This window comes from Carettochelys insculpta, chromosome 2, assembly GCF_033958435.1.
Source record: "Carettochelys insculpta isolate YL-2023 chromosome 2, ASM3395843v1, whole genome shotgun sequence".
Lineage (NCBI taxonomy): Eukaryota > Metazoa > Chordata > Testudines > Carettochelyidae > Carettochelys > Carettochelys insculpta.
In genome coordinates, this window is record NC_134138.1 from 267,858,438 (window position 1) to 267,877,300 (window position 18,863).

An 18,863-nucleotide genomic window follows, 5' to 3' on the forward strand; every position below is an offset into this window, starting at 1 on the left:
CTCAATTATACTTTATCATAATTTACAAGCTAATTCAGTACCTCTGATAGCTCAGAAAAAAGAGGCACAAAGACTGCACACATTTCCACCATACTGATGAGGTACGGAGGAAAAGAATTTCTTGTCAGGAAACTTCTGAATATGGACATTATAGGAACTGCATTTCTGAGACTGTTCAAATACAAAATGGCTTCCTTCTTGCAGGATTACAGACAACCAACTTCTCTAGATCATAGTCAACAACCTTCCTTCAGTGTTTTGCTATTTCCTCATGTTTCCAACCTCTTAAATGCCCTGTACTTTGGACTTGACTACACTCTGAAGTTGCTAGGTTTAAAATCCATTTAGTTAAACTGATACAAACTTATGTGCAGATAACACTTAAAACTGCTTATATGTGTTTTGACTGAGCTTTTATGTTTACCAACATATGCAAAACCAATGTAAGTCAAGTGCAAATAAATTTAATGATGTCCATGCACAAATCACATCTTCAGTTAAACTGGTGCAACTCTGAATCTAGATCAGGTCTTTGCTCCTCTCAGCTATCACTTATTCACTCTATTCCTGTTAGGACTCCTGAATGTGGAAAAGCAATGTGGTCTGTAGAAGGTGAAGCTGGGTATATGGCACAACCCATATTTAATGATAATATGGGGCCAAATCCTAAACAAGGGTAAACAGAAATAGCTCTATCCATTTTATCAGCACCTCATCAGTTTATTCCTGCTGAAGATCTGCCTGTTTAAGTCTATACACATTTTTGTGTATGTGATTATTCCTCAAAATATATCACAGTTCTTTACAAAGAGTGCAGTATTTTGAATCAAAAGTTCAGACTTTGATGCCCTGCATTGCTCCACCTATCTTCTTAATTTATATAGTTAGGTCAACTTCTAGGCCCATTCAGTCCTCTGGCTGTTTACTATAGTATGCTTATGATATGGAAAATGGACCATTAGGACTTCAGCTGAAACCATGGATTCATCGCACAGGAAATATATAGACATTTGACCACCAGTGACTTCTCTTGACTTTGAACTTGGGACCTAGTGGCAAAAGAAGCCACATATCAAATTTATTTTAGCTTGCACACTTTGACATTTTAGGGACATACTTTAAGGATCTGAGGTCTCACGTAGGACAGATGTCATTTTACATATATCTGAATCAGAAATCTTGGAAATGAAGCTTACATTGGTACCTGATGTACTCCCATATGTTCTAGGTTGTGCCCTACAGAAATTTGCTTTATTTTTCCATATGGTCTACAGTATTAGTGGTACCCTTGACTGGTACAGATTGCAGTTATCATTTGACAGTCATGCATGATAAAAATAATTTAAAAAAAAAGTCCAAAACATACTTGCTATGCTAATCAAACATAAATACATATGTATGATCCATACATACAAGCAAATGCAAATGGGAGAGGACAGCCATGCAAGCTAGAACAATGCCCACAAGTCATATGGCTACAATGCTAATCCTGGCATTCTGTATTAAAGTTCAAAGATTTCAGAGGAAAGTTTTTGTGAATTTGGTCATTTGTTTTCCAGATATAGTGTGTCTCTACTGTTCATTTTCTTTATTAGTGAAAAAAAATCCTTAAGAACGTTGCAATTTATTGTAACTTTAGTAAAATTTGGAGACAGGAGTAAACCTGTAGCAAAATTATTGTCCTAGATGTGCCTCATAATTGAAAAGATAATTGTTAGCCAGATGTTACCTCAGCCAAAAGCCGTTTTTAAAACATAGTATGACAAGTTATGCAGCAGGATTAGCTTATCACGAAAACCACCAAAGAGTAAAAGCTGCAGCAATACTAATGCAATCAATACAGTGGAGGGTTTTTTCCCCCACACAGCATTATCATTCTTTTCCTCTGCAGTCATAACAAAACCAAAACCAAAGTAATATGGCCCTTTTACATGCTTGATGTTCACACAGATGGGCTTCGATGGTTGCTTTATTTACTCTTACCCTCATCCCTTCAAATCGTGATAATGCTCTTAATGGTCTCAGAGCTCGGAGGGTCCTAAGGGATTTAATAGGACCCATTTCGGAGTATCCAAGTGAATTAGCTATGAGGCTTATTAAAGAGACCTGAATGGAGACATAAAGCAAAAGTCCAAACTATTAGCACAGTCCTACCATATTACTTCTCTTCTACCTTTACTTCCTGAAAAGAAAAAAACCAGTTAGTGGAATGCCGACGAAATACTCTAAATGGAAGACACAATTAGACCAGCGCAGAAAGAAAAGAAGTTTTAACATTGGGATATATACACAATTCTTTCCAGGAGGCCTTTGGAACATAAAACCTTTGTTTCCATTTGAATGTAAGCTCATAAAAATAGAGTCTTAATGTAGTCTTAATGTAGTCTATTTCCCTGTTGTGATGCGCATAGATGCCTAGTAATGTCAAGAGGAGCTCTGTGGTCAGAAAAAGGGGAGATTAGAACTGCAAAACTATTATTCTGTAGCATCAACGCTTTATTGATTTTTACAGTTGACAGAAGCATATGAATCTGTCATTATTAAAAGTACTGTTAGATCATGTAAATGCTATAATTTAGTGCTCTTCCAATAAGTCACCTTAAGAGCCTGCAAGAGCCAATGATTTATTAAAATGGTAGATGTTACGATTGCCGTTATACACTTAATTATCAATCCTAAATACCAATTAAAGAAATCTACTCCTAAATTACTACCGGATCTGAGTTTATTAAGGATCCTTTAAAAGAATTATGTATATGATTTGTTTGAATCTTTTCATTTTTCACCAGTATCTGCATCCCCATGGAGCACCTAAAAAGAAGATTCCGTGTTATTTTCCTGTCAAGAATGTTAGAAGGTGTTGGGCATTAAAAATGCACATACTTCATAGACACTGAAAGATACCCTTACCCTTATGCTCTCAAATCTGGATAGGGCTCGGAGGGGCCTCAATGCCCTCAGTGTTCTGAGAGATTTCATAGCGCCCAGCTGGTCATAATCAAGTGTTGTTGCTATCAGGCAAACAACTGAAATCTGTGCAGATTGAATGGAAGTTGAGATTATTGGTCAGATGAACAAACAGAGCAAATGGGTTTTACAGCCACAGTTGGTAACTCATAGCCTGAATTCTTACTGACCAGGGAGTGATAAAAAAAACAACTCCCAGCTGCTGTAAGCACCTCTCTTATTTTCAAGAATAAAGTATTCAGATTAATTGTTCCAATCTTTCTGTTCCCAGGAACTGAGATTTCTACCAGCATGAACACATGCATTGCTCATCTTGGTGAATCCTTTGTCCCTGTCTCTCTGAGGCACATGTGTGGATCCATTACTGTAGTATCTGAGAGCTTGACAGGCAGAATGCATATGCCTATCTCTACCCTTTAATGGAAGGAAGTCCTATCACCCCCCTTTTACAGATGGGCTTGGAAGTCTGTGATGGAGCACAGAATTGAACCCATGTTGTCTAAGTCCTAGGCAACCATGCTACACCTAGACCTGGGCCATCCCAACTCTTATAAGCTTAGCTATTTGTGACACAAAGCTAGGCAGACAGGAATCATCTCTAAATATCTTTGTACAATTCACCAAGGTTTTTTTTTTTCAAAGTAATGGTTTGGTTGCTCTTTTTAGACACTGCCAGAGATAGGGTAGCAGCTCCTAGAGCCATTGGGTCAGTGGCAGACACAATAGGCCAGGTTCTCAGCTAGTGTAAATAAGCACAGCTGGGTTAGATGAAGCCCTGATGCACAGATGAGAGCACTAGCCACTAATACACTTTCTAACATGGTTTAATAGGCAAACTTACCTCATTGATTCAGAACCTGGGGGTAGAGTGGAAGGAAGACTGGCATACACGCTTCTGTACCATGGTGGTAAGCATGGTGTAAAAGCTTAATAGGTTAGATAGATCACACATAGGCTAGATTTAGGTAGATGGTTTTTATATGCTCCAGATATGAATTAGTCACATTCTGCTCCCCCTTTCTAAGAAGGGTTGTTCATGTGAAATTCATGATTAACTGTGGAAGCCTGGCTTTTACAGACAGCGGGCTCATGAAAAGTAGTGTTACTAAAACATTTTAAACTCTCTATAACATTTCTGAGTTACATTAGAATTAGTGTGGTGCAAAGCTTTTACTGACAGTCAACTGGGATGCTCTGTCTAGCCTGGTAGTGTCTACACCATTCATTATTGATGTATCCAACCAAAACTCATGCTGCTAAAACCTTTATAACCACTGTGTACAACATCACCAAGTTGTCTCACTCTCATTCTCATGCTTCGGCCATAAAAAGTCACTTCATATTGGCTTGTCTTTCACTCTGAGTTTCTTGAATTTTATGATTAAAATTTTGACCTTGATATGGCACTAAAATTGAATAAGACTCTCAGAATTTGACTCTCTCTACCAATTGACTTTAATGGGATGTTTGTCCAAGTAAGGTGAAAATATTGTAAGATTCAGCTCACAGTGCTGGATACGTGCACTGTGTGTCTATATTAAACAGCTTTCAACCTGTTGACTCTCAACATTACAATTGCTATTACTGAGGTACTCCCTGTATATTAAGGACTCCATTACAGCATATATACACAGCTCTGTGAGATGTACTGTCCCAGCAGGAATTTCAGTAGGTGCCTGGTCTTATTTCTAACCCTACCCTCTTTGGAAAATGTCGTAGTGATAATGTGTTTGCTGTGACCTTCACAGAAGATTTTTTTTTTGGTCCAGTTAATTGGAAATTATAAGGGGTACTTCTCCTTGAAGAATTTCTCACAATAGTTGGTAAGACAGGGGAAAAGTTTGTGGGGACAGATTGGAAGTAGTTATGCCTAGGTCAGAAGAAAGGAACAGCATTGCCCTTACCTACCTAGCTCACAGAGCTGGAAGGGACCTTCAGGGGCCATTAGGCCCAGCCCCCTTGCAGCAGGGCCTATCACCAGGCCTGGCAGATTTTTTTTTAAATCTATTTGCCTTAGATAGGCAGCTCAAGGATTGAGCTTACAACCCTGGGTTTAGCAGGCTGATTCTCAGCCTACTGAACTACCCTTTACCGCTTCTCACCAACTAGAGGAGAGGGAGGATATTTACACCCAGACTGCACTATCTTCATCTTCTTTATAAGGGTCAAGGGGTAGCATACACCCATCCTGAACATGGCAATAGACCGGTTCTGCCTTGACCTGGAGCAGCCATTAGGCCAGTGGCTCTTTTCCATGAGAGGGCTGGGAAGGAATTTTTTTCCTTACAGGTTGGCCAAGATGGGTTTTTTTTTTGTTTTTTTTTTCACCTTTCCAACAGCTGGTCTGAGATCCAAGGGGGCAGAGTAGGAACGTTAGCTTATAATGACTCAACTTACTACCTGGATCTTGTGGTGGCTGTCCAGTGCAGTTACTCAGTATGGCAGCATCTACACTAGCAAGTACTTTCAAAATATTTTTTTGAAAGAAGGGGCTCTTTCAAAATATTCAGTGGAGTGTCTACACACAAAAGCTGTGTTTATACTAGAGCACTCTTTCAACAGGTCACCTTTCGAAAGAGAGTGGTCAAAAGACACTCTTCCGAAGGGGAGCATCTACATGTGGGCTGGGGCCGGCACCATCAAAAGGGCCATGCACCATGTTGGAAGAGGCCATCCAGGGAGTCAAAAGAGAGCGTCCACACACATCCACACATCTTTCGAAAGAATGGGACAGGAAATGCCGCAGATGGGGTTGCAGGGCGGCCAAGCCCTTCTGGGGCCGCAGCAAGCCACTGCTTTAAAGGGCCCCTCCCCAACACACTTGGCCTGCACAGCATGAGTCCTGCAGAGCTGCCACAAGCCCTGCAGACACAGTGCTCAAAGGAAAGAGCATGGATCAGCAGCAGCTGGAAACCCTACTGGTTGCCACCAGCGGCGTGGGCGCCCTGCTGGCTGCAGCACTGGTGGCCACCCTGCAGCTCCTGGCAGGCCCCCCACCAGGGGCAGAAGGGGATGCCCCAGACCATGGGGTCCTCTGGACCCCTCTCCCCTGGGTCGTCCACCAGCTCTGGATCTACTCCACCAGCTCTGAGTGGTGGGAGCAACTGGTCATGGGTGTGCGGGATGATGACCAGTGGCTCTAGAATTTCCAGATGCAGTGGCAGACTTTCCTGGAGCTCTGCCAGCGGCTGTCCCCGGTCCTGAGACACCAGGACACCTGGATGTGGTGCGCCCTCCTCATGGAGAAGAGGGTTGCGATAGCTGTCTGGAATCTGGCTACTCTAGACAGCTCCTGTTCCATGGGACACCAATTTGGTGTGGGCAAGACCACAGTTGGGACCATTGTGATGGAGGTAAGGAGGCCTGGGCATGCACCCACATGGGGGATAAGGGGCCCGGGGGGGCTGGGCACACTCCACACACCCTCATGAGTGCCTATATCCCCCCTCCGGTGGTATGCACCCTAAATACCTCCAGATGGTAATCTGCACTGGGGACCTGGACACGGCCATTGTGGGCTTCACTGCACTGGGGTTCCTGAATTGCTTCAGGTCCCTTGACAGGACCCACATACCTATCCAGGGCCCAGAACACACTGGAGGATAGTTCATCAACAGGAATGGCTACCATTCTGTGGTCCTGCAGGCCGTGGCTGACAGGCAGGGCCAGTTCCAGGACATATATGTGGGCTGGCCTGGCTGCACCCATGATGTGCAGATGGTCTGGAACTTGGGCCTGTGCTGCTGGCTGGAGGTGAGGACCTACATCCCTCAGAGGGAGATCCTGCTGGGGGACACCACCATGCCCCTCTGCCTGGTGGCTGATGCGGGATACCTGCTCCAGCTCTAGCTCATGCAGCCCTATACGGGCCACCACACCCCCAGCCAGGTGCGCTTCAACGGCATTCTCAACCACACCCACCAGGAGGTTAAGCGCACCTTTGGCCACTTGAAGGGGTGGTGGTGCTGACTCCTCGCCTGCCTGGAGGTGGGCATCCTCAATGTCCCCCTGGGTCGTGGGCACCTGCTGCACTCTTCACACTACTGTAGAGAGTAAGGGGGAGGCCTTTGTGCAGGGTTGGGTGGTTGAGGCTGGCATGGGCTACCCCCAGCCAGCTGCTGCTCCTAGCCGCCAGGCCCACCAGGATGGGATCCGTGTCTGGGAGGGCCTGTACCTGTACTTTGACCAGGGTCCCCAATGAGCACCACCCTGGCCACTCTGGCGGGCCTCCTGCGCACTCCCCTCACCTCCAGCACACTGTCTCCCCCACCGAGCACACAGCACACAGGGGTTTTGGAAAAAAAAATGGGTGTATTTTTAATTACCAACACTATGGTGAGTAATACTTCGTGCTAATCATAACAGAACATCCAACTATTTACAGGAGGGAGCTAACTATTTACAGGAAAGGGAGACCTAGGTGGCCCGCACGGTGGGCCATCACTGCTGGACAGGGGTGGAAGGGCATGACCTGTGCTGGCTCTGGGTCCCATGACCTCTCCCTCGTCCGGGGTCCCCAGTGGAGATGGGAAGAGGTGGGGAGTATGGGAATAAAATAAATAATTTTTGAAATAAAATGTGTGTAAATACTCTGCAGGCCCTTTTTTTTCAAAAAAGCAGTCCTTAAGGCACCAGATTTTTGAATGTCTGGCACATTCTTTTGAAAGAGTGGGAGCTGTGTGGATGCTCTACTTTGAAAGAGCGGATCACTCTTTTGATCTGCTTTTTTGTGTGTGGACACCCTTTTTCAAAAGAAATTCTTTCAGAAGAGGTCTTCCGGAAGGGCTTCTTTCAAAAGATCGCTCTAGAGTAGACGTAGCCTATGGGAGGAATATGGGATCAGAAAACATTGTCTGAGCAAGGATTTGAAGGAAATCATCCCTTAATGGAGCTGAACATGGGGAGTGTGGGCCCCCATCTCATACTATCCTAGCACTGCCTCCTCTTCCTAGCTCCCTTTAGAAGAGTTGGGGCTCCTATGTCTGGAACAGCAGGGAGGTGACCCTTCTCCTTCCTGTACTGCACACTTTGTTTCCAGGCACTCCCTGATATTTTAAGTGAATAAAGTTGCAGTCTAATTAAAACACACCAGGTGCCTCCTTTCTTCTCTCTGGCATAGGTGGCATAGGACTGCAGAGTTTTTGAGCTGCATGTCCATAGTTGTTTGCCTGTGGGGGACTCAACCAAAAAGGAGAGCTGTCTGCCTTCCTCTCAATAGGCTGAGAGACAATGTGGAAAACAGAACCCAACATACCTACACCCTAGGAAAAAGTTCAGCTCTGTGATTTTTTAAAACGTATTTTTACAACGTGATTAATGTGAGCTGCAACTTTGCCTCTTGCCATCTTTACCCAAAATGATTTAAAGGCAAAACTTGATTGGTTTTCAGGTCGCCTACACACGTGCTGTCTTCTCTTCTCCCTTCAGTCCAGGTTTTATAGGCTACAGGCCCACCTCTGCTCATGGGTGAAGGTAGGTTGTTCAAATCCCATAAGCCAGGTTTCAGCTCAAAATGGGTTACCAGTTTCTCCAGTGTGCCACAAATGTCACCCTGAAATACATCACAGGTGCTGCTGCCCTCCTGACACAGATTTACACAGTATTAGATATCTATGCAGAGGATTAGCCCGTCAAGCTGTGTGATATTTGGCAATGATTTACAAGGCTGCAGTCAGTCTTCAGTTCAAGACAACTTGTCTAAATGCTCTGCTGTTGATTTCCAAGGTATTTGATTTCTCCCTGTCAAATTTTATTTATAGGAAAATCACTGCAGCAGAGAGCTGGCTGTTTGGACTTGATTACTGTGACCCCAAAGGCCACTTACAAAAAAAAAAATCAAGCAGCTTTTGAAATCAGTGCTGACTGCCCCACATAAGCATGTCTAAAAGGAAAGTCAGCATTTTTCTAATGTGTGTTTTTTCCTTTTGCAAGCTTGTGAACTCCAAAGCCACTGTAGCTCACTGTCTTGTATTATTTATTATATCAGACTTACTGAAACCTGCAGGAATCTAGAAAGCACAGGCGGAGAGAGTGTAAGCCCCAATTTTAACAATTTAATAATTGTTCCTAACTATTTTACTATTTGTATTTTATAGCCCACAGGATTTTCTATGTCAAAAATACATTTGAAAACCATGACATATTGTAACATTATGGAATTTAGTTTACTCTTATGGAGGATCTACATTCTCCATGGAAGCTGTATCTTCATTGGAGGGAAAAATGCATTTTCTTAACCCATATTAGCTAAGATGTTATAACTAAGATAAGGTGAAATCTTTGTGATCATCAGGCGGTTTGAAGCCTTCACACACATACACAGGACAAGGAAAGACTGTGCAGGAACTGAGAGTTTATACAGGTCTGCCAAAATGTTAACATTACAAGCTGCTGTGGCATCCCTAGTTTACCCTGTATAAGTCACCATATGTTAGCTAAGCCAAGTTAAGAACTTGTATTTCTTGAGAGGACAAGATACAAGAGGTTAGTATGGGATGAGATGATTTATAGCTGGGAGTGGTGAAATATGGAGGGTCTGGACTTTAAAGATCAACAGGAAAGAGAAAAGCGTACAGTTTAAATTCCAAATGTGCCCATGTCCCATGCTATGCAGAGTTTTCAAGTCTATATGTCAAGCACATACTTCTAAGGCGTTTGATTAAAACAATCTTTGCAGACCCCAGCTAAAAGAGCTGTGAGAAACAAGCACGTCTCTATAAAGTGTCCGTCTTTAAAGGAGTGTGTTTGAACGTTTCCATCAAACCAATCGTATCACAATAGCATTGTGATGGGGTGTTCATCTCCAACCAGCCCTGAAGGCACAGTCATGTAGCACTTTAAAGACTAACAAAATAATTTATTAGGTGATGAGATGATTCACATGTAGGAGTGGTAGTTAAGGTGGCACAGACAAAGACAGTTAATTACATAGGCGGCACCTGGAGGAGAGTTTGGTTAAAGTATAAAGACAGATAGTTTGCAGCAGAAAGGGGGCTACAGGCACTACAAATTGTGAGGTGTGTTTATTACAACACCTACATGTGTGCGACTGATAGTGCCTAGTGAAACGTCAATTATTCTGTGATTGAAACTGCTGCACCTAATTTTCTGGGCCAATGTTAATCAGAACTGCAACAATACAATTACCAAACAAATTGCTGAGGATTGTTGGGAATCCAATAGGTGAAATATAGTACATGGCATTAGAAATCTCTATGCTGAGTGCGGATGCTGGAGTTGAAAGACAAGGAAAAGATGAATGAAGTTAAATCTTATAGTCATGGGAAAATTAGCTGGGATGGAAAGCTGCAGGTCCAAATGTGGACTGAGATTGATTTTATAAATGTAAGGGTAACACAGAGATAGTAGGTCCATCCCATGGTCCATTCCTTGTTGTTGGGAGGTGTCTTGTGCCTCTCAATGACTTGGAGAGCTATGCCAGCCAGAGCTACACCTCCTGGAAGGGCCACCCAAACTGGACAGGAACTCACAAGGAAAACACAGAAGAAGACAGCCTCAGACAATGTGCAGAAGATCTACTAAGACTGAATGACAAGTGGGATACTCCTGGGATCACTTAGAACTTTCGTCCCTACACAGGGTGAAGTGGAGGAAACTTGTAGCTGACCTATGCTCCACCCAGAGTACAAGGGTTTAAGTCAAGTCAAGGACTAGTATATGCATGAAAAGTAAAATGTTTTTGTCAAACATACACAGACGGGTCCAAAAAAAAATAGGCAGAGTAGAGACAGAATATTATATACCAAAACTGAGAATGAAGTACAGCTAAAAGAATACCTGACTATGGAGCTGTCATGACAGCTCAACTAGTAGCAATAATGATAGCATTAAATTGGATGTGGGACATACATAGCAGTGACAGTCATTTTTTTCAGATTCATTCTCAGGCCTTATGCCAAAAAAAAAAAGGGTGTTTCAATATACAGATGTGATTAAATCAATGAATTTATATGTCTAATAAGAGTTAGTACAGATGGGGATAGACGTAGCGTTAACTTGGCTACCAAGGCAAACTGAAATAACAGGGAATGAAATGATGGACAAAGCGGCTAAAAATACTGTAAGAAGTGGAAGGATTTACACAGAAATACCCTTGAGTAAAAAAGGAATTCAAAAGCGCAGTACAGAAAAATTTAACAGAGGAATGGCAAAAAATTTGCATTAACGAAAAAAGAGTAAAAAAGATTTTTTTTTAAATCGAGCCCTAGAATGGAGATTTTAAGAAATACATCAGGGCCTGAATAGGACTCACAACGTGATTTGTTTAGAGTACTAACCGGCAATTGTGGCTTAAACAAAAATCTTTTTTGAATAAAAAGACACAAAGCTGGACTATCACATTCTGTAAGGAGGAAAAAGAACTGATCTCCTTGTGTGGGTATGTTAGGGTTGTGATAAAGAACAGGATAAATTTGTTGAGGCATTCCAATAACGTAAGGGCTAAAAAATCCCATGATGTGATTTAGAAAAATACTGGGGAAGTAGAGTATTATTAAAAAGGTGCCAGGATGCTAGTTGACAGACGCAAGCTCTTTTAGCTGGGGTCTGCTAAATACTGAGGATTAAGAGATGGTGACAATATTATTCAGTCGTCTTCTTGACTCTATAGAGAAAAAGAAAAGCAAGAGAAAGGGGGCTAGCTGGGGTGTTGGCTGGGATTGGGGCAGTGTTCATTGGGCTGCAGCTGGCCACGTAGGCTGGGAGAAGCTGAGAAAGGTTAAGAGCTGGGGCTTGGACTGGCTAAACAGAGCTGGAATTATGGGTTGAAAGGAAAGGACTGGAAGCTACATTGAAAACTCAGGTTAGATGCGAAGAATGAAGAATGGCATCAGATTAGGAAGAAATAAAAACAGACATATCTGTATTTGAAGAAGAGGGAACAGACAGAGATAGAAAAAAGAGTAAGGAAAAGGATCAACAACTCATATTTATCAAATCTCTAGCTGAAAAGGGGAAGATGGAGATATTAATCTCTTTAAAACGGTGGATTAGGCAGAGCATTGGTGGCATATTGAGAGCTAGTAGAATGCCGGGACAAGGGGGAGAATGTATACGTAGGGAACAGGATGAGAAACTTCTTAAAAAAATAGAGTTTTAGGGAACATGAAGTGCATTTGCCAGGTACTTAAATGTATGACAGAAGCAAGAGGGGTAAGGTTTGGATTTTCAGTAGGCATCACTGATTAGCAGGCAAGGAAAAGAATCCTAGTCATCCACAACTGACCAAGGTACAACCAATGGTGGATTAGTCACTGGGCTGAAAGGGCCTGTGCCCGGGGCACCCAGAACAATGGGGATCTCCATCCGCTGACCTGATCTGCTTACTCAGTGCTCCTGGCAGGCAGTGGGTTCGGGATGTGGGGGCTTGTGCCATTCCTCCCATCCACCTGGTGCTCCTGCCAGGGATGTGGGGAAGCCCCTTACCCTGACTCCACGCCCCTCCAGGAGTTCCAAGTGGAGGGGGGGACAAGGCAGGGCAAACCCCCATGTCCTGTTCCAGTTTCCTGGCAGAAGCACCAGAGTGATGGGGGTGTGTGTGCAGGTGGAAGAGGTGTGGAAGAGCCACCACTTTTTCTAGTTTAGGGCCCCACAAATTCCTAATCTCCCTCTGGTAAAATGCAACCCAGTTGGATTAACATAGGATATCACCTCTCAGATCAGGTCTCCCGTCCCCTTTGAGATGTTACAAATATTGCAGGATTGGGCTTGTGGTGGCTGTTTGTAAGGAGAGCACAAGGTGCAGTGAATATGGAGAACACTTGCATGAGAAAAGAATGGAAGGAACAGAACTAAAACTCAATGGTTGCCAGGAGAAGCACAGTGCAACACACAAGAGCTGTGTCTACACGTGCACGCTACTTCGAAGTAGCGGCACTAACTTCGAAATAGTGCCCGTCGCGGCTACACGCGTCGGGCGCTATTTCGAAGTTAACTTCGACGTTAGGCGGCGAGACGTCGAAGTCGCTAACCTCATGAGGGGATCGGAATAGCGCCCTACTTCGACGTTCAACGTCGAAGTAGGGACCGTGTAGACGATCCACGTCCTGCAATGTCGAAATTGCCGGGTCCTCCATGGCGGCCATCAGCTGGGGGGTTGAGAGATGCTCTCTCTCCAGCCCCTGCGGGGCTCTATGGTCACCGTGGGCAGCAGCCCTTAGCCCAGGGCTTCTGGCTGCTGCTGCGGCAGCTGGGGATCCATGCTGCAGGCACAGGGTCTGCAACCAGTTGTTGGCTCTGTGTATCTTGTGTTGTTTAGTGCAACTGTGTCTGGGAGGGGCCCTTTAAGGGAGCGGCTTGCTGTTGAGTCTGCCCTGTGACCCTGTCTGCAGCTGTGCCTGGCACCCTTATTTCGATGTGTGCTACTTTGGCGTGTAGACGTACCCTCGCAGCGCCTATTTCGATGTGGTGCCGCGCAACGTCGAAGTTGAACATCGACGTTGCCAGCCCTGGAGGATGTGTAGACGTTATTCATCGAAATAACCTATTTCGATGTTGCTACATCGAAATAAGCTATTTCGATGATGGCTTCACGTGTAGACGTAGCCAAGGGGTGTCTGGCAGTAGAAAGACATAAAGAAAACTAAAACTACACCTAATATATCCTACTCAGGAGCTACCAAAACATACTGGAATGTGGAGGAGGAGGAGGAAAATGAGTTATTGGTAGAACAACATACAGTTCAGGGCAGGAGAGAAAATATAAGGGGAACAGATGAAGATGTGCTGTTTGTAAGCAAAGAGAAATTTATAACATTTATAAGTGATTAACTGCACTGTGCAGACAGAGGACAAGACAAAAGAACATAAAATAACCAAAAAGTGGAATATTTTTTCCATTAGAAGGTATTTCAATAAATCACATCCATGCCACTTCGAACTACAGATGTGCAAGATGAGAAGGAACCTCAACAGATCATCTGGTGCAGTCCCCTGAACTCAAAGCAGGACTAAATAATAACTAGTCCATCCCTGACAGGCATTGTCTAACCCAGGAATTGTCAAACTTCATTGCACCATGACCTGATTTGGACAACCACAGCAGCAGGGGACTGAAGATTCAGCCCACCCAAGCCCTGCCATCCCTGGTGGGGGTGCCAAAGCTGAAGCGCCCAAGTTGCCATCTCTGGGGGAGGTCCCAGGTGAGATCTGTAGCCTAAATGCCACAATCCACGGTTGAAGTCAAAACCTGAGGACTCCCACTACCTGAGGACTAGCACTCAGTTTTTCCCTAGTTTGTGTCTGAGAAGGTCAAGTGAGATACTATCAAAAACCTTTCTACAGTGACGATAACACATCTCTCACTTCCCCCAATCCACACGACACTTTACCCTGCTAAAGAAAACTGTTCGGTTGGTTTGACATTATTTACTTTTGACAAATCCACGTTGATTTTTACATATTATCTTATTATCTTTTAGGTGTTGCAAACAGATTGCTTAATTATTTGTTCCATTGTCTTCCTGGCTACTGAACAAAAGTTGAATGGTCCAATCCCTCTTTTCCCAACTTTTATTGATTGGTCCTATATTTGCCCTCTTCCAGTCCTTTGGAAACTCTCATGTTGCATGAGTTTATGAAGATAATCATTAACGGCTCAGCTATCTCCTTAATTTGCTCCTTGCATTCTCATAGGTGCATTTCATCAGGCTCTGCTGACTTGAAAACATCTAACTTGTCTAAGTAAATAACACATTTTCCCCTACTTTAACCTCCAATTCTATCTTATTTTACTACTAACCTTTTTGGCAAAAACAGAAAATAAATAGGCATTTAACAGTTCTGCCATTGCCACATTTTTTGCTGTTGTCTTTCCCTCACCTTGAGCACTAGGTCTATTCTGTCTTGGGCCTTTCTTTTACTTCTAAAGTATTTGTATAATATTTTCTTGTTATCCTTTAAGAGTCTGGTTAATTTAATCTCATTCCATGCTTTGGCCTTTCTAATTTTCTCCCTGCATTTTTGTGTTGCTTTTTTATATCATCCTTTGTCATCTCACATAATTTCCACTATTTGTAGGACCCTTTTTTGAGTTTTGGATAATCAAAAATCCCCTGGTTAAGCTACTGGGGTCTCTTGTTATCTTCTCTATCTTTCCTGTGCAGTGGGACAGTTTGCTCTTCTGCCCTTAATAATGTCTCTTTGAAAAACTGCCAATTCTCAGAAACTATGTTTCTCCTTAGACTTGCTTCCAATGGGATCTTATTTACTAGCTCCCTGACATTGCTAAAGACTGCCTTCTTCAAATTTATTCTTTATCCTGCTGTTTTTCTTCCTACTATTCCTTAGATGAGGGGAGGGGAACCTGTTTTGGGCTGGGGGCCACTGACCTTCAGAAAGATCAGCCAGTGGCTGCACACAAGTGAGAAGTGAATTAAACCCGCCCCCAAAACACAGTGCTCACTGAGTAGGCTCCCATGTGAGAAGTAAAAATCCCCTCACAGATGTGCCCATCAACTGAGTATGACACTCCTGTCACCCCCTCAAGCTCCAGCCCCACAAGGGGTAGGCAGAAGGAAATTCAGGGCTTACCTCCAGGGCCAGTTTAACTCTTCTGGGGTCCCAGAGCTAGATTTTGTGGAGCTGCCCATAGGCTCTGAGGTGGGGCCAAAATGAGGGCGTTTGCAGGAACGGCTGCTGGAAGCAGGCTGGAGATGGGCGTGCAGGGTCTAGTTGGGAGGTAGGGTGCAGGAGTAGGCTGAGAGTCAGGGTGTAGTGTCTGGTTGGGAAGTAGGCTTGGGGTGGGGAGGGTGTGGTAGGGAAGGGAGGTGGAGGAGCAGGGTGGGGGTGTCAGTTCTGGAAGGGAAGGGGGTGAAGGAGCAGGCTGGTGCTGAGGGTGGGAGGGCTGGATGGGATAGGGAGGGCAAGTGGGGCAGGGGATTGGGGCACCTACCTGGCATAGCTGGGGGGTGGTGGTGCAGGTTTCTTCATACAACTCTAAGCGCTGCAGTGAAGTGCTCCCTGACAGCATCACCCCACATTGCTATTGTTGGTTGCAATTCTTGGCCAAAGGGAGCAGTGGAGGACAGTAGCTGCAGGGAGCGCTGTCCAGCAGTAACAGAGCTGCTTCCTTCCCCTGTTCGGCACCTGCAACTTTCCTTGATTAGGCTCCTGAAGCTTAGTGCTTCCCCCCTCCAGAGCAGGGAGCCAGCACTGGCACTCCAGCCATGGCACCCCCCCCCCCCCCGCTCCATGTGCATGGAGTGGCAGTGCTAGCTTGCACTGTTGCACATGGCGGCCGAGCTCCAGGCCTCACAGACTAAACCAAGGCAAGCTGTGGGCTGGATCTGGCCCATGGACTGTTGGTTCCCCACCCCTGTGTTGGACTCATGAATGGGGCCCTACTAAATTCATGGTCCTCTATAGCCAATTGTGTGGCCAGAGGACTTGAAAATTGGCAAATGTCATATTTTCAGCTGTTTAAGCCTAAACAGTCACAAGATTGGAACTGTGAGGTTCCGACCTAAAAGGAGATTGGCAGGTAGGGTCGCAAACCTGTTGTAGGGAGTCATGGGATGGCCACTCTCTCTTCTGTGCTGGGCTCTGAAGGCAGCAACCGCAGACCTTCCTGCAACTGCGGGGGGTTCCTAGAGGTAGAAGTGCATCTGATCTGCTCTGTGCTGCTGGGAGCACCCCAGCTCATCTTGACTAGCTTGAGAGGGACAATACTTGCTATCTCTTTACACAGCTGCAGAAAGTGATGCATCTCCTGTCCCACACTCACCTGCAGGAGCCTATACTCCCTCTTTACTGACATTCCAGTCTTGTGTATTAACCCACCAAGTCTCTGTGATGCCAACTATGTCATAGTTGTGATTTTTCCTAATATTTCTAGCTCTTCGTGTTTATTCCCTACACTGATTTGCAGTAGCATACAGATATTTTAGAAACTGATTTAATTTCCGTTGAGTTCCTTGTTGTCTCCCCTTTGTCCCAGCTTTATAACTAAGATCCTCCTTATCTGCATATGTGTAAAAATGAAATTATAAACTCTGTATAAATTGGTTTCAGGAAAGGAAAATGCAGAGCTGATCATACTGGAAGATTTGAAGAAGAAATACAATAAAAATCCAAACCTGAGGAAGAACAGAGTTTATGAAAGTTGTCTTCTGGGACATAGGAAAAGTGTATGCATACTATGGAGGAAAGACTTGCTGTATAAACTCACTTCAACTGGAATGAGAGAATGTGCTGGTGGATGAAGGGTTTTCTAAGTGATAGAATCATACAATTCAGTGTGGGGACAGCTTTGCTGAATATTTATAAATTTACTAACAGCACTCCACAGGGGAGTGTTATCAGCCCAATTCTGTATAATGATCTCCTGGACAGTACAGGAATAGGTATCACTTTACTTTAGGTGACTGTTATATGGGCCAAATATAGAAAATGGAAGATAGCTGTCCATAGAACTGATGAGGCTCTCAGGGGGATTTTAGAAGGTGGAGACACTTGGAGATTTACTTTCTCACTTCCCAAAGCAAAGGGAATGGCCTTCACAAAAATGAAGATTAGGGGAAAATGGAGTTTAAATCTCCATGCAGAAAAAATAGAGGGAGTGCAACATTCTTAGGTGTTATGCTTGATAACCAGCTAACGTAGAGGGGGTCGTACAGTCTGTATCAAGGCGAAGTGTAAAGATATGACAAATCTGATTAAAAGAATTGCTGGGAAAAACTGGAGTGCAATTAAGAACACTTTGTTGATAATGTATACAGCATTAAGAAACCAGTGATAGATTATGGATATCAGGCATTTAATTCAGCTTCCAAAGTAGTACTTACAAGTAGGGCTGTCAATCACAGTTAACTCATGTGATTAATATAACAATATAAATAATTGTGACTAAAAACTAATTGCACTGTTAAACAATAGAATACCAATAGAAATATATTAAGGATTTTGGGATGCTCTTCTGCATTTTCAAATATATTGATTTCAATCACAATACAAAATACAAAGTGTAAAGTGCACATTTTATATTTTTATTACAAATATTTGCCCTGTAAAAAGACAAAATAAAAAGCATTTTGCAATTCATATATTACAAGTATTGTAGTGCAATCTCTTTATTGTAAAAGAGCAATTTACTAATGTAGATTTTATTACATAATTGCACTCAGAAACAAAACAAGGTAAAACCTTAGAGCTTACAAGCTCATTCAGTCCTACTTCTTGTTCAGACAATAGTTCAGACAAACACGTTCATTTACATTTTCAAGATATCACACTGCCTAATTCTTATTTACAATGTCAACTGAAAGTGGGAGCAGGCATTTGCATGAAACTGGCATAGCAGTATATTTACATATCAATGTGCTCAAGATTTATGTTGCCCTTCATGCTTCAACCACCATTCCAGAGGTCATGCATGCATGCGGCTGATACTTTCTGCTTGATAATTATCCAAAAGCAGTATGGACGAATGTATGTTAATTTCCAACACTTGAATCAGATGCCAGCAGCAGAAGATTCATTTCTTTTTTGGTGGTTCAGGTTCTGTAGTTTGCTCATTGGATTGTTGCTCTTTTAAGAATTCTGAAACCATGCCCCACACCTCAACCCTCTCAGATTTGGAAAGGTATTTCAGATTTTTAAACCTGGGGTTAAGTCCTATAGTTGTTTTAGAAAGCTCACATTGATACTTTCTCTGTGTTTTGTAAAAGCGGCATTGGAAATGTTCTTAAAACAAACAGTATATGCTGGGATATCATCTGAGACTGCTATAATATGAAATATATAATGGGATGCACATAAAGCAGAGCAGAAGACATACAATTCGCCCCCAAGGAGTTCACAAATTTATTTAAAACATTATATTTTTAAACAGCAACATCCAGATAGACGTGTCATCTGGAATGGTGGCTGACGCATAAAGG

At 43.5% G+C, this 18,863-nt stretch overlaps 1 protein-coding gene across 13 annotated transcripts in view; it reads right to left on the reverse strand.

The window, feature by feature from the left end:
• LOC142008137 (sodium channel protein type 5 subunit alpha-like) overlaps window positions 1-18,863 on the reverse strand; it is a 351,358-nt gene that overhangs the window by 31,201 nt on the left and 301,294 nt on the right. For 10 of the 13 annotated variants that reach the window (XM_074985128.1, XM_074985135.1, XM_074985134.1 and 7 more), the window contains one exon: window positions 1,984-2,106. The exons of 1 other annotated variant lie outside the window; for it this stretch is intronic. In XM_074985128.1, the coding sequence (XP_074841229.1) occupies window positions 1,984-2,106 (123 nt within the window). Of the gene's footprint in view, window positions 1-1,983; window positions 2,107-2,910; window positions 3,034-18,863 lie in introns of all 13 variants that reach the window. 2 more of the 13 variants (XM_074985137.1, XM_074985130.1) reach the window with 2 other exon arrangements.